The sequence below is a fragment of the Haliotis rufescens genome, unplaced genomic scaffold (assembly GCF_023055435.1).
Source record: "Haliotis rufescens isolate VD_foot unplaced genomic scaffold, xgHalRufe1.0.p SCAF_5, whole genome shotgun sequence".
NCBI lineage: Eukaryota > Metazoa > Mollusca > Gastropoda > Lepetellida > Haliotidae > Haliotis > Haliotis rufescens.
Genome location: NW_025964223.1, coordinates 30,081,964 through 30,101,499, shown reverse-complemented (window position 1 = coordinate 30,101,499; position 19,536 = coordinate 30,081,964). Strand labels below are relative to the sequence as shown.

The 19,536-nt window shown below is 44.6% G+C and overlaps 1 protein-coding gene across 1 annotated transcript in view; it reads right to left on the bottom strand.

Moving 5' to 3' along the window:
- Window positions 1–2,712: 2,712 nt before the first annotated feature.
- The window catches only part of LOC124122162 (splicing factor 3A subunit 3-like), a 64,903-nt gene continuing 48,079 nt past the window's right edge, over window positions 2,713–19,536 (bottom strand). Inside the window, exons 12-17 of the mRNA XM_046485286.1 lie at window positions 15,995–16,105; window positions 13,709–13,940; window positions 12,888–12,998; window positions 4,460–4,550; window positions 3,719–3,774; window positions 2,713–3,006 (exon numbers count right to left, since the gene is read on the bottom strand). Of these exons, the coding sequence (XP_046341242.1) occupies window positions 2,929–3,006; window positions 3,719–3,774; window positions 4,460–4,550; window positions 12,888–12,998; window positions 13,709–13,940; window positions 15,995–16,105 (679 nt within the window). The 3' untranslated portion in view covers window positions 2,713–2,928. The remainder of the gene's footprint in view (window positions 3,007–3,718; window positions 3,775–4,459; window positions 4,551–12,887; window positions 12,999–13,708; window positions 13,941–15,994; window positions 16,106–19,536) is intronic.

The window sequence follows — 19,536 nt, the reverse complement described above, 5'->3', positions numbered from 1 at the left end:
GAGATTGGAAATCTTGTAAACCTGAAGGATAGTATGCAACCATAAAGAAATGGTATTGCGGTTGACGTCTGAGAAACGGGAATGAGAAACCATTTCCATGCACCATGCCTGGTTTTGGAGCAAGGGATGAAAACTTGTCATGCACTGTAAGAGTTCCTCCTCATCTTCCACCCCACAACTGACAATAGGTCAAATGAGGTGGGATGGTGAAAGAACAGTGAAGCTGTCCTGGAAGCTGTTGTTTTGCTATAATATACCAGCACAACCTGAGATACCATGCTCAAAGCATACACAGGTAATGTTGAGGGCATGAAGTTCGCTAACCCTTGCTGCTGTGGCCAGTGCCAAGAGGATTATTGTCCTATTGTTGAAGATGTTGCATGAAGAGGTCCAAATGGAGGTCCCTAAAAAAACCATTGAAGTATCACATTCAAATCCCATGCAGGGGAACAAAATTTGGCCTTCTGATCCTCAAGCCGAAAGGAGTGTAAGAGAGCTTGCAGTTCAAGTAGATGATTCTGTGATCTTCCCGAACTGCCAACACCAAATTCAAAGCTACCAAATACAATGTAGGTTGATGTTTGGTTGACCTAGGTTCTGACATGTCTTGGGGTGGAGTTTCCACTCCAAGGGCACCATTGTCCGGCCTGGATATAGCATCTGCCAGCACATTCCGACAACAGGGTATGTGCAGGACCACAGACCTGATGCATCTGCAGAGATCGAATAGGTGTCTACGAATAGGTGTGACAATGGGGACAGCTCTGTTTAGGAGACACCTCCTAATATCTGAGGTGAGGCGGTAGAGCAATGGATACAGATGTTCCTGCCACCTGATGTAAGGAGTTGGTTCAGGCGCAAGTGCAACCGACCCCTGATTGTCAAGTCCTGTGCTGATGTGAGCAGTCCCAGAAACACTTGACACTGGTGAAGTGTGATGGGCTGAAGGGCAGGAGACAGATGGCATAGAATTTCTGATGGCACTGTGAGGAGGTCCAGATCTGTCTGGAAAAGGCCTATGAATTGGAGTGTGTAGGATGGAATTGGTTTCGACTTCGCCTCATTCACTATCCAACCCAGTTGATATAGCAGACACCTGGTGAAATCCCGGTGACAGGTTAGGATCACCACATCTGGATGATTCAGTATGCAGTCGTCTATGTACAACTCAAACCAGATGTTCCTCAGGGGCAGATAGGCGGTGATTGGCTTGGTAAGGTAGATAAAATGCCAATGTGAATACCATTGAACTGGAACCTGAGGAACCGCCGGTCGCTGGGGTGGATAGGACCGTGCCGGTAAATGCCCTGCAAGACGAGGCTGATCAGGGTGTCGTAAACATAAAGTACTGAGGACGCTCCAGGTAACGCTCATTGAACAAGGTGAGGTTGTGTATCTTCCTCATCTTGTTGGAATCCTTCTTTGGTACGAGGAAGATGGGAGAGCAGAACCGCAGCATTGCACAACCTATATGGCTCTCTTCTCCATCAATCTTGCTTTTATGGCAAAGGACGAGGCCCCTATCAATCCTGCAGGGGTAACCTCCAGGGTAGGAGTGGGGACCGGAGGAGGAACCATTGACTCACGACCGGGAACTACCACCTCCAGTTGTTCATACAGTCAACACCCATGTCCATTTTGGCCCCCAACATCTGATTCCTTTCCTGTAGTAAAGCCCCGGCTTTGGTGCCATTGTCAACAGTGGGTCTGCCATCAAGTTGAGGCGGTATGTCTACCGTATATCGCTGTGTATAAGACAAGTTTTTCGTACCTAGAATTAGGGGGCTTTCAAGGGGGGTCTTATACACAGGGTTGAAGAGTTTTGATGTGTTTTTCTGCAACACAAAGAGATCACTGTGATGGTTAAGAAAAATGAAGGACTAGGTATAATATGACATAGTGGTGTGTATAAATAAGGATGGAAACATCCGAGAAAGTTTTTGAAAAACCAAATGAGACGACTTGATCAACAATCAGGCCGCCCGATTTGGCAAAAAATTGTGTAGAAGTCAAACCTCCCAATGTCCAGGTGGTACTGTCAAATGACCCTTCCATGGACAATATGCAGTGGCGTTCTGGCAGTCATAGTGACTACAGGCCAACAAATCTGTCCTGTTTGCCTTACGTTGACATTCAAATGACATTTGTTAGATGCCTATCCAGAAAGTCCAGAGTGAATCTGCACTCATCTGAGACCAGCAGCGATTCCCCCAGTTACTTAAAACACCATTGGCGTCTGGCTAGAATGTTTCGATTTGGTAGTGGTACAATATGCAGATCCAGTGACCTGGCTCAAGTGAACAGAGATTTGATTGACTATTTGGGCTCAATTTCTCAAAGCCTGGTTTCTAATTAATTGACCCTGGACTTGTGTTGTTGCCCTAGGGTGCCCTGTGCGGGGCCGATCATTAACATTTTATGTCAGACAAAACCTGTTCCCAAGTTTGCAAATCACAGACTGCGACACATTGAACATACTGGCTACCAGTTTGAAGCATGCCAGTAGCCCTTAGGTGTTCATCATGTTCTAGAAGAGTCATAGAATAAAACCCATGCTTGCCGAAAAGTCGACTAAAGGGAGTGGTGGGCAGGATCACTGACTTGGTTGTGCATAGACCGATGCTCATGATATCAGTCACTGGATTGTCTGGTCCATACTCGCCGTCATATAGCTGGAATAGCTGAGTGCGGTGTTAAGAAGTACAAAACAAAGATGACTTAAGGTTTTTTATTTTCACAATCTCACTTCAAACCCTCAGTCTCCCCACCCCCAAACACATGTAACAGACAACTACAACAGGGCATATGCGTTGCTGTTATTTTTATGGGACAACCAAGTAACTTGGGTGCACAATGAAGTTCTCCATGAAGGCTACAGATAGCTACAGTAGTGTTATGTACATGTGTAATGGCAGCACCAGATCCTGGCTATAACAATCCCTGTCGCTTCAAGTCCTCAAAGGTCTTCTTGTTCACGACATTTCCCTGTGAGTCCTCATACTCCTCCTGAAACAATGTTCAGACAGTTAACTCACACACCAGATTTACATACAAAAAAAGACTACAGTGAAACACTGTAACAGGACAGTTGTGTTCACAGTAAAACTGTCTGGTACATAAAAATGTCGATTTAATCACGTATAGATGTTCCAGCAGATGGGGGTTCCACTTCCAGACTAGCAGGGCTTCATTGTACCATAAGCTGAAGCTAATATTTGGAAACCAACCTCAGGAACAATTTATGCAGACCAGGTGACTACTGACATGCTGATAGCCAGATTGGTTATCCAACTTGTCATTCATTATCCATACGCGACATCTGATAAGATCAGGAGAATTAAGTTATCATGTGGAGTAACATGGGTTACTGACCGGGCAAGGGCGGGGATCTAGCATTCTTAAAAAGGAGGGGTCAAAAATATCAAATTCCTCTCTTGGTAAATTTTACTGCCTACAAGTACAACATACATTTGATTTTTAAAAAAAAGGGAGGGGGGGCCTCTGAATCAGCCTATGCCAGAATTTCAGTTACATTACAGTGTATCAACTTGAGGTGATGCAGGGCTGCGACGTTCACCATCTTGTTCAAATTCACAAGTTTCGGAATGGAAGATTAGAAGAATGGAAGACTCTGGATGTATCATACAGAAACCAGTACATGGCAGCAAATGGCGAGCGACTGAGTAGCAGAGAGGCGAGTGGAAGTAATACAGCTTACCTCTGTGTCAGGTCTCCATCGGTCCGATTCCTTCCCTGACTTAATCTTCTGCCACACTACAACACAACACAGTTACAACACTGGACATCTGGTATGGATTAATGGAAAACTGCATTACTTACTTTTCATAAATTTAACAATTCTGTAGAGGAGTGTGAGCAGTATCATGACATATACCACTGAAACTGGTGACATCACAACAATCTCAGCAATGCCTTTTCGAAAAATGCTAGGTTTGTCCGATATGCTTATAAGTAATGTGCATGGGAGATGACAGCTGCTTATTTGGAAGTAGGTGAAGTGATGACCATTGAACCATTTATAAGTTATAGCATCACATTTCTCAAACTGGTTACACAAGGATACAAAATATAAACACCAGTACATTCTGAAAAGATCATTATTTTATTATCATTATATTATTGACTTTGTCACACTAAGAACAATTTGTGTTACTGGCCATAACTCAGCATCAGCCCAGGCACTGACTTAACCTATCTGTCAAATATGTCAAAACCCATCAACATTTGCAAAAGTTATCACCTGGAAACTAATCCTAGACCCAAACTGACACGTCACATGTGGCCTCGGACTGTTAACATTCACCAAACCTTATTGACCATGTTCCAAATAAAGTTTAAATACATTTTACTGTTTATTTAAGTTATTACCTGGAAGCAAGGCATAACTCATTAACTGATGACAAGTCACACAGTAGAGCTAGTAAAAGGAATGACTCACATGCAAGAGCATCTTCTATCAGTGTGACATTGGCGAAATGAGCTGTGTTGGGGATGCCTAAACACCTCATGCCATGGGCATGTCTCCACTCCTGAAATACAAAACAAGGTTCACAACTTACTCAAACAGAAAGCCAAAATGTTCCCCCTGAAATTCTTGGTCCTCAAGGTAATCGGACCTAACACTAAATTCACATGTTTCCTTTGAGGGACACAATTATTAAATATTTTCAGTGTCTCAGCTTAATACCGGTTTTCAAACATGCACTGCCAATAGTGTCAGCAGGTTTAGAACTAAACTCAAATGCTTTACTAGCCCAGAAGAAGATAAAATGCCGGTGTAAATTTAAAACAATGGGGAAATTTGAAAAAGAATCTAACCTGCAGGAATGTGTACTAGCCCAGAGGTTGGGGGGCTAGTTTCAAGTTCTGACCCTGAGTAGCATTCATATTAAATGAAAAAGTTTTGATCCAAAGAATGGATATGTATGAGATCTCTCAGTATGATCATTCACATCAAGGTTCTCACTTCAACATAGCGGAGCACACTGCATATCAAGGAGGAAGAGTGTGTGTCAAGGAGGAAGAGTGCATGTCAAGGTGGAAGAGTGTGTGTCAAGGTGGAAGAGTGTGTGTCAAGGTGGAAGAATGTGTGTCAAGGTGGAAGACTGTGTGTCAAGGAGGAAGAGTGTGTGTCAAGGTGGAAGAGTGTGTGTCAAGGTGGAAGAGTGTGTATCAAGGAGGAACAGTGCATGTCAAGGTGGAAAAGTGCATGTCAAGGTGGAAGAGTGCGTGTCAAGGTGGAAGAGTGCGTGTCAAGGTGGAAGAGTGCGTGTCAAGGTGGAAGAGTGCATGTCAAGGTGGAAGAGTGCGTGTCAAGGTAGAAGAGCGTGTGTCAAGGTGGAAGAGTGCATGTCAAGGTGGAAGAGTGTGTGTGTCAAAGTAGAAGAGTGTGTGTCAAGGTGGAAGAGTGTGTCAAGGTGGGAGAGAGTGTGTGTCAAAGTAGAAGAGCGTGTGTCAAGGTGGAAGAGTGCATGTGAAGGTGGAAGAGTATGTGTCAAGGTGGAAGAGTGCATGTCAAGGTGGAAGAGTGCATGTCAAGGTGAAAGAGTGCATGTCAAGTTGGAAGAGTGTGTGTGTCAAAGTAGAAGAGCGTGTGTCAAGGTGGGAGAGTGCATGTCAAGGTGGGAGAGAGTGTGTGTCAAAGTAGAAGAGCGTGTGTCAAGGTGGGAGAGTGCATGTCAAGGTGGGAGAGTGCATGTCAAGGTGGGGGAGCGTGTGTCAAGGTGGAAGAGTGTGTGTCAAGGTGGAAGAGTGTGTGTCAAGGTAGAAGAGTGTGTGTCAAGGTGGAAGAGTGTGTGTCAAGGTGGAAGAGTGTGTGTCAAGGTGGGGGAGTGCATGTCAAGGTGGGGGAGTGCGTGTCAAGGTGGAAGAGTGTGTGTCAAGGTGGAAGAGTGTGTGTCAAGGTGGAAGAGTATGTGTCAAGGAGGAAGAGTGTGTGTCAAGGTGGAAGAGTGTGTGTCAAGGTGGAAGAGTGTCTCAAGGTGGAAGAGTGTGTGTCAAGGTAGAAGAGGGTGTGTCAAGGAGGAAGAGTGTGTGTCAAGGTGGAAGAGTGCATGTCAAGGTGGAAGAGGGTGTGTCAAGGTGGAAGAGTGTGTGTCAAGGTAGAAGAGTGCATGTCAAGGTGGAAGAGTGTGTGTCAAAGAGGAAGAGTGTGTGTCAAGGTGGAAGAGTGTCTGTCAAGGTGGAAGAGTGTGTGTGTCAAAGTAGAAGAGTGTGTGTCAAGGTGGAAGAGTGTGTCAAGGTGGAAGAGTGCATGTCAAGGTGGGAGAGAGTGTGTGTCAAAGTAGAAGAGTGTGTGTCAAGGTGGAAGAGTGCATGTGAAGGTGGAAGAGGGCATGTGAAGGTGGAAGAGTGTGTGTCAAGGTGGAAGAGTGCATGTCAAGGTGGAAGAGTGCATGTCAAGGTGGGAGAGTGCATGTCAAGGTGGGAGAGTGCATGTCAAGGTGGAAGAGTGTGTGTCAAGGTGGAAGAGTGTGTGTCAAGGTAGAAGAGTGTGTGTCAAGGTGGAACAGTGTGTGTCAAGGTGGAAGAGTGTGTGTCAAGGTGAAAGAGTGTGTGTCAAGGAGGAAGAGTGTGTGTCAAGGTGGAACAGTGTGTGTCAAGGTGGAAGAGTGTCTCAAGGTGGAAGAGTGCATGTCAAGGTGGAAGAGTGTTTGTCAAGGTTGAAGAGTGTTTGTCAAGGTGGAAGAGTGTGTGTCAAGGTGGAAGACTGTGTGTCAAGGAGGAAGAGTGTGTGTCAAGGTGGAAGAGTGTGTGTCAAGGTGGAAGAGTGTGTATCAAGGAGGAACAGTGCATGTCAAGGTGGAAAAGTGCATGTCAAGGTCGAAGAGTGCATGTCAAGGTGGAAGAGTGCGTGTCAAGGTGGAAGAGTGCATGTCAAGGTGGAAGAGCGCGTGTCAAGGTGGAAGAGTGCATGTCAAGGAGTGCGTGTCAAGGTGGAAGAGTGTGTCAAGGTGGAAGAGTGTGTGAAGGTGGAAGAGTGCATGTCAAGGTGGAAGAGTGTGTGTGTCAAGGTGGAAGAGTGTGTGTGTCAAGGTAGAAGAGTGTGTGTCAAGGAGGAAGAGTGCATGTCAAGGTGGAAGAGTGTGTCAAGGTGGGAGAGCGTGTGTCAAGGTGAAAAGTGTGTGTGTCAAGGTGGAAAAGTGTGTGTCAAAGTGGAAGAGTGCATGTCAAGGTGGGAGAGTGTGTTTCAAGGTGGAAGAGTGTGTGTCAAGTTTGGGGAGTGTGTGGTGAAAGAGTGTGTGTCAAGGTGGAAGATTGTGTCAAGGAGGAAGAGTGTGTGTCAAGGTGGAAGAGTACATGTCAAGGTGGAAGAGTGCATGTCAAGGTGGAAGAGTGCGTGTCAAGGTGGAAGAGTGCGTGTCAAGGTGGAAGAGTGCATGTCAAGGTGGAACAGTGCGTGTCAAGGTGGAAGAGTGCATGTCAAGGTGGAAGAGCGTGTGTCAAGGTGGAAGAGTGTGTGTCAAGGTGGAGGAGAGTGTGTCAAGGTGGAGGAGAGTGTGTCAAGTGTCAAGGTGGAGGAGAGTGTGTCAAGGTGGGAGAGTGTGTCAAGGTTGAAGAGTGTGTGTCAAGGTGGGGGAGTGTGTGGTGAAAGAGGGTGTGTCAAGGTGGAAGAGTACATGTCAAGGTGGAAGAGTGCATGTCAAGGTGGGAGAGTGCATGTCTAGGTGGAGGAGAGTGTGTCAAGGTGGGAGAGTGTGTGTCAAGGTGGAAGAGTGTGTGTCAAGGTGGGGGAGTGTGTGGTGAAAGAGTGTGTGTGAAGGTGGAAGAGTGCATGTCAAGGTAGAAGAGTGTGTGTCAAGGAGGAAGAGTGGATGTCAAGGTGGAAGAGTGCGTGTCAAGGTGGAAGAGTGTGTGTGTCAAGGAGGAAGAGTGCATGTCAAGGTGGAAGAGTGTGTGTGTCAAGGTGGAAGAGCGCAGGTCAAGGTGGAAGAGTGCGTGTCAAGGTGGAAGAGTGTGTGTCAAGGTGGGAGAGTGCATGTCAAGGTGGAAGAGTGTGTGTCAAGGAGGAAGAGTGCATGTGAAGGTGGAAGAGTGTGTGTGTCAAGGTGGAAGAGTGTGTGTGTCAAGGTGGAAGAGAGTGTGTCAAGGAGGAAGAGTGCATGTCAAGGTGGAAGAGTGTCTGTGAAGATGGAAGAGTGCGTGTCAAGGTGGAAGAGTGCGTGTCAAGGTGGAAGAGTGTGTGTCAAGGAGGAAGAGTGCATGTCAAGGTTGAAGAGCGCGTGTCAAGGTGGAAGAGTGTGTGTGTCAAGGTGGAAGAGCGTGTGTCAAGGTGGAAGAGTGTGTGTCAAGGTGGAAGAGTGTGTGTCAAGCTGGAAGAGAGCGTGTCAAGGTGGAAGAGTGTGTGTCATGGTGGAAGAGCGCATGTCAAGGTGGAAGAGTGCATGTCAAGGTGGAAGAGTGTGTGTGTCAAGGTGAGGTGAGGTGAGGTGAAATTGGGTTTAACGTCGCGTCCAAGATTATTGCACTTATATAGCGACGTGCATGCACGTGTATGTGTGTGTGTGGCTGCTTGTACCAGTCCGGACTGATGCCGATTTATAGTGCTAGCTCACTGAGATACCATGCCGCAGTTTAACATGAATACCTCACTCAGACACAGTATACTGACTCCGAGCCGACCAGTCCTTGTTTTAGCCCCTTAATGCCGAGCGCCAGACAGGGTAACAACAAGTACAATCTTTTAACGTCTTTTTGTATGACGCGGCCCGGGATCGAACCCTGGACCTTCCGCTCTCCGGGCGGACGCTCTACCACAAGACCACGGAGGCGGTCGTGTGTGTCAAGGAGGAAGAGTGTGTGTGTGAAGGGGGAGAGTGTGTGTCAGGGTGGAAGAGTGTGTCAAGGTGGGAGAGCGTGTGTCAAGGTGAAAAAGTGTGTGTGTCAAGGTGGAAAAGTGTGTGTCAAAGTGGAAGAGTGCATGTCAAGGTGGGAGAATGTGTGTCAAGGTGGAAGAGTGTGTGTCAAGTTTGGGGAGAGTGTGGTGAAAGAGTGTGTGTCAAGGTGGAAGAGTACATGTCAAGGTGGAAGAGTGGATGTCAACGTGGGAGAGTGTGTCAAGGTGGAGGAGAGTGTGTCAAGGTGGGAGAGTGTGTGGCAAGGTGGAAGAGTGTGTGTCAAGGTGGAAGAGTGTGTGTCAAGGTGGAAAGGTGTGTCAAGGTGGAAGAGCGCATGTCAAGGTGGAAGAGTGCGTGTCAAGGTGGAAGAGTGTGTGTCAAGGTGGGAGAGTGTGTCAAGGTGGAAGAGTGTGTCAAGGTGGAAGAGTGCATGTCAAGGTGGAAGAGTGCATGTCAAGGTGCAAGAGTGTGTGTGTCAAGGTGGAAGAGTGTGTGTGTCAAGGTGGAAGAGAGTGTGTCAAGGAGGAAGAGTGCATGTCAAGGTGGAAGAGTGTCTGTGAAGATGGAAGAGCGCGTGTCAAGGTGGAAGAGTGCGTGTCAAGGTGGAAGAGTGCATGTCAAGGTGGAAGAGTGTGTGTCAAGGAGGAAGAGTGCATGTCAAGGTTGAAGAGCGCGTGTCAAGGTGGAAGAGTGTGTGTGTCAAGGTGGAAGAGCGTGTGCCAAGGTGGAAGAGTGTGTGTCAAGGTGGAAGAGTGTGTGTCAAGCTGGAAGAGAGCGTGTCAAGGTGGAAGAGTGTGTGTCATGGTGGAAGAGAGTGTGTCAAGGTGGAAAGGTGTGTCAAGGTGGAAGAGCGCATGTCAAGGTGGAAGAGTGCGTGTCAAGGTGGAAGAGTGTGTGTCAAGGTGGGAGAGTGTGTCAAGGTGGAAGAGTGTGTCAAGGTGGAAGAGTGCATGTCAAGGTGGAAGAGTGTGTGTCAAGGTGGAAGAGTGTGTGGCAAGGTGGAAGAGTGTGTGTCAAGGTGGAAGAGTGTGTGTCAAGGTGGAAAGGTGTGTCAAGGTGGAAGAGCGCATGTCAAGGTGGAAGAGTGCGTGTCAAGGTGGAAGAGTGTGTGTCAAGGTGGGAGAGTGTGTCAAGGTGGAAGAGTGTGTCAAGGTGGAAGAGTGCATGTCAAGGTGGAAGAGTGTGTGTCAAGGTGGAAGAGTGTGTGGCAAGGTGGAAGAGTGTGTGTCAAGGTGGAAGAGTGTGTGTCAAGGTGGAAAGGTGTGTCAAGGTGGAAGAGCGCATGTCAAGGTGGAAGAGTGCGTGTCAAGGTGGAAGAGTGTGTGTCAAGGTGGGAGAGTGTGTCAAGGTGGAAGAGTGTGTCAAGGTGGAAGAGTGCATGTCAAGGTGGAAGAGTGTGAGTGTCAAAGGTAGAAGAGTGTGTGTCAAGGTGAAAGAGTACGTGTCAAGGTGGAAGAGTGTGTGTCAAGGTGGAAGAGCGTGTGAAGGTTGAAGAGTGCATGTCAAGGTGGAAGAGTGTGTGTGTCAAGGTAGAAGAGTGTGTGTCAAGGAGGAAGAGTGCATGTCAAGGTGGAAGAGTGTGTGTGAAGGTGGAGTGAGTGAGTATTGCTTTACACCGCTTTTAGCAATATTCCAGCAATATCACGGCGGGGGACACCAGAAATGGGCTTCACACATTGTACCCATGTCGGGAATCGAACCCGGGTCTTAGGCGCGACGAGCGAACGCTTTAACCACTAGGCTACCCGACCGCCCCCTGTGTCAAGGTGAAAAAGTGTGTGTGTCAAGGTGGAAAAGTGTGTGTCAAAGTGGAAGAGTGCATGTCAAGGTGGGAGAATGTGTGTCAAGGTGGAAGAGTTTGTGTCAAGTTTGGGGAGAGTGTGGTGAAAGAGTGTGTGTCAAGGTGGAAGAGTACATGTCAAGGTGGAAGAGTGGATGTCAACGTGGGAGAGTGTGTCAAGGTGGAGGAGAGTGTGTCAAGGTGGGAGAGTGTGTGGCAAGGTGGAAGAGTGTGTGTCAAGGTGGAAGAGTGTGTGTCAAGGTGGAAAGGTGTGTCAAGGTGGAAGAGCGCATGTCAAGGTGGAAGAGTGCGTGTCAAGGTGGAAGAGTGTGTGTCAAGGTGGGAGAGTGTGTCAAGGTGGAAGAGTGTGTCAAGGTGGAAGAGTGCATGTCAAGGTGGAAGAGTGTGTGTGTCAAGGTGGAAGAGTGTGTGTGTCAAGGTGGAAGAGAGTGTGTCAAGGAGGAAGAGTGCATGTCAAGGTGGAAGAGTGTCTGTGAAGATGGAAGAGTGCGTGTCAAGGTGGAAGAGTGCGTGTCAAGGTGGAAGAGTGCATGTCAAGGTGGAAGAGTGTGTGTCAAGGAGGAAGAGTGCATGTCAAGGTTGAAGAGCGCGTGTCAAGGTGGAAGAGTGTGTGTGTCAAGGTGGAAGAGCGTGTGTCAAGGTGGAAGAGTGTGTGTCAAGGTGGAAGAGTGTGTGTCAAGCTGGAAGAGAGCGTGTCAAGGTGGAAGAGTGTGTGTCATGGTGGAAGAGAGTGTGTCAAGGTGGGAGAGTGTGTGGCAAGGTGGAAGAGTGTGTGTCAAGGTGGAAAGGTGTGTCAAGGTGGAAGAGCGCATGTCAAGGTGGAAGAGTGCGTGTCAAGGTGGAAGAGTGTGTGTCAAGGTGGGAGAGTGTGTCAAGGTGGAAGAGTGTGTCAAGGTGGAAGAGTGCATGTCAAGGTGGAAGAGTGTGTGTCAAGGTGGAAGAGTGTGTGGCAAGGTGGAAGAGTGTGTGTCAAGGTGGAAGAGTGGGTGTCAAGGTGGAAAGGTGTGTCAAGGTGGAAGAGCGCATGTCAAGGTGGAAGAGTGCGTGTCAAGGTGGAAGAGTGTGTGTCAAGGTGGGAGAGTGTGTCAAGGTGGAAGAGTGTGTCAAGGTGGAAGAGCACATGTCAAGGTGGAAGAGTGCATGTCAAGGTGGAAGAGTGTGTGTGTCAAGGAGGAAGAGTGTGTGTGTGAAGGGGGGAGAGTGTGTGTCAGGGTGGAAGAGTGTGTCAAGGTGGGAGAGCGTGTGTCAAGGTGAAAAAGTGTGTGTGTCAAGGTGGAAAAGTGTGTGTCAAAGTGGAAGAGTGCATGTCAAGGTGGGAGAGTGTGTGTCAAGGTGGAAGAGTGTGTGTCAAGTTTGGGGAGCGTGTGGTGAAAGAGTGTGTGTCAAGGTGGAAGAGTGTGTCAAGGAGGAAGAGTGTGTGTCAAGGTGGAAGAGTACATGTCAAGGTGGAAGAGTGCATGTCAAGGTGGGAGAGTGTGTCAAGGTGGAGGAGAGTGTGTCAAGGTGGGAGAGTGTGTGTCAAGGTGGAAGAGTGTGTGTCAAGGGGGGGGAGTGTGTGGTGAAAGAGTGTGTGTCAAGGTGGAAGAGTGTGTGTCAAGGTGGAAGAGTGTGTGTCAAGGTGGAAAGGTGTGTGTCAAGGTAGAAGAGTACATGTCAAGGTGGAAGAGTGCATGTCAAGGTGGGAGAGTGCATGTCTAGGTGGAGGGAGAGTGTGTCAAGGTGGGAGAGTGTGTGTCAAGGTGGAAGAGTGTGTGTCAAGGTGGAAGAGTGTGTGTGTCAAGGTGGAAGAGTACATGTAAGGTGGAAGAGTGTGTGTGTCAAGGAGGAAGAGTGCATGTCAAGGCGAAAGAGTGTGTGTGTCAAGGAGAAAGAGTTCGTGTCAAGGTGGAAGAGTGCATGTCAAGGTGGAAGAGTGCATGTCAAGGTGAAAAGTGTGTGTGTCAAGGTGGAAGAGTTCGTGTCAAGGTGGAAGAGTTCATGTCAAGGTGGAAGAATGTGTTTCAAGGTGGAAGAATGTGTGTCAACGTGGAACAGTGCGTGTCAAGGTAGAAGAGGCGTGTCAAGGTGGAAGAGTGCATGTCAAGGTGGAAGAGTGCATGTCAAGGTGGAAGAATGTGTTTCAAGGTGGAAGAGTGTGTGTCAACGTGGAACAGTGCATGTCAAGGTGGAAGAGGCGTGTCAAGGTGGAACAGTGCATGTCAAGGTGGAAGAGTGTGTGTAAAACTCACTGCAAAGTGCCTCTGGTATGCCTTGGGTCCTCTGTAGGGGAAGTTGCCGCAGATTTCACAGGTGTAGCTGATGTTCAGGCCATGAAGCTTGTACAACCAGTATGGAATAGGCTGCAAGGACAGTAATAGATCATCCATTGTTTCTACAAAAACTAAGAATGTACTCTGGACTATCTTATGTATTGTGTACAGAAATTCCCTGTCTGTCTTATCTGGGGCTTCAGTCACTGCCTAGATGAATATCAGACCAACCAAAGAAAATCAGTAGAGAGCTACCACAACCATGGAATATGTACACACTTTCAATATTGAAATAGCCACACAATTAGAAAACAAATGATAAAGTCTGCATCGTAATGATAAAAACCCAGCAAATTTCAGTGGAACCAAACAATAAATCTAGAAGACCACAGCAAACTGACTCCACATGTGCAGATATGTTACGGAACTCACTGGCTGTCAACAAGCGTCTAGAAGGAACAAATGCAGTGAGTGTTGTTTTCTGTCATTTATTCCAAATACAACATCCGTCTAAAAATTATATGTCTTGTGTGGTACGGTTTTGTTCATAAAATATAGACGGGTGTTGACAGCCAGCGAGTTCCTTAACAGATCTATGAAACCTATATCTTGTCCCAATCAGTTTTCCTCAAATGGCAAGTGATAGAAAACACATGTCTGAGAAGCTTAAGCCAAAATTAGATGAGAAGTAGTGAACCCATTTATGAGCACGTGCTGGCCTCATGATGGCATCTCATGGCACTGTCAAATGTTTGATATAGTCATCTAAAAGCATGGTCTCACATTGTAAGTTGTCGTACCTTGCCATCCCAGCCAAGAGGGAGGTTTTTGGGGTTGTACGGGATATCTTCCTCATCATCATCAGAATCATCAGAGAACTCCTCTTCATCTGACTCCTCCCTTTCCTCCCCAGTGCGGGCCTGCTTACGCTGCACATTGTCCCGTGTAGCTGCCCGCTGCTCACTAAGTATCTCTGCAAACCGGTAGACCTGGGCCTCTAGGGCAGCTATCTCTCTTTGGCGTTCAGAATCCCTACAATACAAGCAACAAGTTCCATACCTAGTCCTGTGTCAGTTGATCAGCATTTGTTGAAAGAAATAAACAATTGGTTTACGCTGCTATTTCATTTTGTTCTTGTAGAGTGAAACAATGTGATATTTGGGTGGTCAGAATTTTGGAGTTGTGCTTTAAAAAGCAAAAGAATAGCTCTGACATACTGTTGATCACCTGATACATCAAGGAAGGAAAATGTGGCTGTTACATGGCTGTGTTATGTGGTCTGTTTCATGTGAGAGGACAGTGTGATATCAATATAATATTATCATTATTACAATATCAAGACCGTCCTCACTAAATTTCTCAGCAATTTATATCTCGAAAAGGCCTGAGCTACTACCTTTTTAAGACACTGATTTGCATTATCTTAACTACTATTTTGATTATGATAACAATTATCCTAGTAATTTGTCCTGGTCCCCCATCATCAATTCTGACTCTATTGCTGAAAAACAAGAGCGATATCATATTTATTTGTAAACAATGAAAATAGTACCTACCTTTATATTTTCATGCTTATCCTTAAATGACACACACAGATACTGTTTTATTTTTTGGCCTCATCATGCCGAGTAACCTACCTATTATATGATAAATTACCGTATTCGACAGAATAAGCGCCCTTTCTTACACTGTTTAAGTTTAATATATTTTATCAATTTTATTCAAAAATTCATTCAAGAATGTTTACATAATAATTTCGGCGAAATTGTGTCCCATTCCATGGAACCTGCTTTACCACATTCCGCGACAGCACCAACTCATATTTATCAATGCAACAATGATCTTATTTTCTTCTGTTTCATTTTTTTATGAGTCTATACATCAAGATAAACATTTGTCATGGTTAATTTTCAGAGAGAAAATATCTTAAAACTCGAAGAATTATTTCCATTTGAGTAGTTTTCATTTGTTTAGATCATGTGCTGTCATCAAAGCCATACGGAGAGGTAGCAATACTGTCACTTTGATGCATAAATGTATATTGTCATGCACCTCACAGTCATAGTTTTAGTAGCAAATAATTACTCAAAACAATATGTAAAGCGTAAGTCTGTTCTGATGTCAGTGTTTGTTTAAAAACGAGAGAAAAGTCCGGTCACATGATATGCAAATTAGCCTGTGGCAGTGCTGTTATGCGAAGTAATGTTACTTCTGAAAACTATGATTAATTAAAAACTAGATGTACCTTTTCGGATATTTATATTTATAAATTAATCTCGGGTAGGGGTTGTAGTATTTTCATTCACAAGCTGTATATATCGATTGTTAAACTGGTGACCTATCTTGATCCAGCACCATAGCCGACACAATAACAACAATTGAACACGTTTTAAGAAAAGAATATTAAAGTTGATTTTACAACAAAAAAAGTTGCTAAAAAAAAAGTGGTTATAAACATTATATACATCCTCATTCTCACTGAAAAAAAAGGTAAGTAATATAAGGTAATATTTGAAAAACACAAAGCAGACGTTTATATTTTATTTTTCAACTTTACCTGCTGATTACCGGTACTTCCTGTTTGGAACAATGGGCGTTGACGATCATTTTTACTCATCGTTAATGTGGAGTTAAGTTATCACAAATACATGAATATGTTAGTTCCTACGTGCAAGGATGCAGGTACTATTATTTGTGAGAGACATATATATCTAAAGGGGGACAATACTGAGAGTTGGCGTTTTCTGCATTCGCCAAACCACGAAATTTACGATCTTACAATTATGTTTTCTTTCACCAAAATTATATTCCAATAAGCGCCCCCTATTTCTTAATTTGAGAGCACCCTGAGTGCTTATCAAGTAAGTTCATGGATCACAATTCATAAAAAATTGTGGACATAGGCTCTTTTTATGCTGAGTGAGCTCGTCTTTGATGTCATCCAATTATATGTCAAGCGTATTACGCGTCTCCGTTACCAGGCATCTGTTTGAATGCACAACAAGCATGGACTGCTTCCCACTGTTCTTTAAATGTAATTAATACAGCATAATATTTCAATGATGATCATTCACACTGTACTATACCTGTTCTTGCCAGCCTTCCCTGGTTTGGATTTGGCAAATAATGAAGGGTCAAGGTCCTCAAGATTCTTGCCCTTGGTATTGAACAACCGTTGTGCTCGCTCCTCCAGTGTGCTGCAACATGGATGATGTTACCCATCATTATACATCATTATACATGCAAGCATCAACATCAGGAAGTTGCACTGCTTGCTCATCTACCAGGATATGTTCTTTAAAAAGTTTCATCACTCATGCTCATCAGTATGTCATTAATTATTTTAAATGTGAAAGGTTGGTCGAACAAGAAAAGTGTTTACATTACATGCAAAAACAGAAGCATCCCCATCCCCATCTTTCCCTGAATGCCCTAAAACTTTCCCAACAGAAACATCTATCGTCTGGACTTCATGAAATCACTCTGTAGTCATCTTCGGTCTCTAGTGTTGTCTATTGCAGTAACATAGTCCTGTGCCTCTAGCTACCCCAATAACAAAATCATAAGCACTTCTGGTTCACTGACATCACTATGTCTGGCAAAACCCATGCCCAATTCAGCACCAACATAAAGTCCTGTATGTCTAGCTGCCATAGTCAATACAATTTAATATTTCACATATTTCTCCCAGCTTTTCCATACAAGGTCAGTCGAAATAAAAATAAATATAAAAATTAATAGCAACATCAATTTTTTATTTATTTATTTATTTAACGAGTCTTGTGCAATGCATGGTCGTTAGGGTAATTGACAAAAAAAAAAACAACTAAAAAATCCATTATCGTGAAAGGTTGGAGGGTGCGGGTTACCACAAGGAGGATGCCCACACCTGTAAGAACAACAAGGGAGAAGAGTGGATTAAATGGCCAAGGGTGTGCAGATGCTAGAGGGCTACCATCCTACTAGTAAATTAAACAATACTGTATACACAATAACTGCTGCCCAGCCCTGGTAGCATAAGTGGCAACTATTATTGCTGGACAAACTGGCAACTACGGCTGCCTGACCAATTTTTTTGTTTGTTTTATACTTTTGATTTCCCCTTTTCCCCGTTACATGAGGAGGATGGCCATCCAGGGCCATGGTCACCCTCACATTCTGAAGACAATGTATCTATACATTTGGGAAAATTAAATACAAGTATTGGAAATGGTGCCAAGGTGATTTTTAGGAAATATAACAAAACATACACACAGTCAAGCATTCAAAATATTATTCAAACACTGATCCTGGCAAGAAACAAATATGAGAAAGAGATACATACGTTTGTTTTGGTTCTGCTTCTTCAAACAATATGTGATAAAAGATCCATGATTTATTTAATATACGCTTGAAAATTGAATTGGAATATTATTTGTATTAAGCCTTCTGAAGCAACGCAAGAGGTGAAATTGCGTTGGTTTCAGTATCGAATCATACATAGAATACTTGCAACTAATTTTTTTTTGTTTAAAATGAATATTTCTGATACCATGCTTTGTTCTTTTTGCAAACGTTATGATGAAACTATTGTACACCTTTTTTGGGAATGTGAACTTGTACAAGTATTTTGGAAAACCTTCTTAGATTGTATAAATAAATGTAACCATATACATCATATGAAATTAAGTGCTGAACTTGTATTATTTGGTGTTAAAGAAAATATTGTTACTGACAAAGTTTTTGATCTTCTTATTTTAATAGCGAAATCTTTTATATATTTCTGTAGATTCAAAAAAACAAATCTTTGCTTCGCAATATTTCAAAAAGATGTTTGTCTGAGATACAAAATTGAGTGAGTGAGTGAGTGAGTGAGTGAGTGAGTGAGTGAGTGAGCGAGCGAGTTGGGTTTAACGCCGCTTTTAACATTATTTCAGTTATATCACGGCGTGTCAGCTTAATGTAGGAGGAAAGCCCGAAGTGATGCAGGTCTAAGACGTTTACCACTTCGGTGAAACCCACGAGCACGGGTATGGTGCTGACAAACCTAGAAACATAATTGGGGCGAACCGGGATTCGAACCCACAATCATAGGTTTCTGGCGTGCCCAAGGGACGCAACTCTGCACAGCGAATCGCGGCACCTTAGACGACTAGGCCACCCGAGCCCCCTACAAAATTGAGAAGAATATAGCCTTTACAAATGCCTGACCAAATTAACAACTAGAATAGAGAAAACAAGAAAACAGTGTTATCACCAGGGGGCAAATTAGAATTTTGTTAGTTCATATAGTTGTAAATAATATCACGTCATTGTTGAAGAGCATGGAGTAAGGGCCTTAACTGTGTTGAAATACATGTAGCAAAGGACTAACCCTGGAAAATATAATTATGGCACCATTTTGTTAACTCAGTCTTGTTATTTTTTAGAAAATCTTGCAAATGTAATTCATGTAACTTCAGTAGTTTCTGTGAGAACTTGTCCCCATTGCAGACACCATGCACTAAGTAAAACAAGAAAACACAAAAATATTAATTTTAAGAAATACCAAAACATCAAAAGGCACCAGTTCAGCATGTGTTTGATACATATGCAAGTTTCATAATAAAATATTAAACGGTTTCCGAGTTATTGAGATGTGGTGAAGGTAGTGAAAGGCGAAAACTGTGCCCTACTTCCAGAATCACCCTCTCATGATGGTGGAGAGGGTGCAGTTACTGTGTTAGGCCATAGTGGGGGCAACCGCTCGGATCTCGTGTGAGTTGGGCATTGCGGGTAGTATAAGTGTAATAACGAGGATACTCCCACTGACTGTATTTTCCATGTTGGTGATGGTTATCCACAACTGGTGACCGATCTCTGTAATAGGTCGAGTGCGATAGGTGGGTCCTTAGACTAGTAATGCAGGATAAGTATACAAATGTAAAAAATATTTAGATTTTACTAAATTCTTTACTTATCCTGCATTACTCCTTAATGCATCTGTATCGGGAGGGTATACCTTCAGATGTCCAAAACCTCAATAATTCACACCCCAAAAGGAAACACATTAACTGTAAGGCGTTACCGAGCCTAAGCTGATAAAGCTTGAAACAAATCATCCCACTGTGCGTGTTTTAGACAAAACTCTGGGTAGGATGAGTTCATAATTTGTGTCGGGGGTTGGTTACTACCAGAGGGCAAAAACTAGGAACTCCTTCGACATCTTCGAGAGCCACATTGCGAAGATAATGACTTGCGAAAACTGTGTCGGACCTCCAAAAACATTCTTCCATGATAGCTCTGATAGAACAGTTACTATGTAGAGCTGAGCCATGGTAAAGGCTACTGCCCTGATCTCATGAGGGGTGTTCGCTCTTGGCAGATCAAGTTTGGCTATCTTGTAAGCCTGTGGGATGACTGTGCATAACCATAGAGATTTGGTGTTGCGCCTTACTTTGGTCCTGGATGTACGGAATACCGGAATGAATAACCGTTTCCATGATCCACACCTAGTTTTGGAGCGGCGGACGAAAACTTGCAGTGCGCACACAGGGAACAAGAGGAGTTCATCCTCATCTTCAACTCCCACAATCATCAAAATTGGTGGAATAGTGAAGGAACGATTTGGTTGGCCTGGTACAGACAAGTCCTGTTAATCCGACATTGT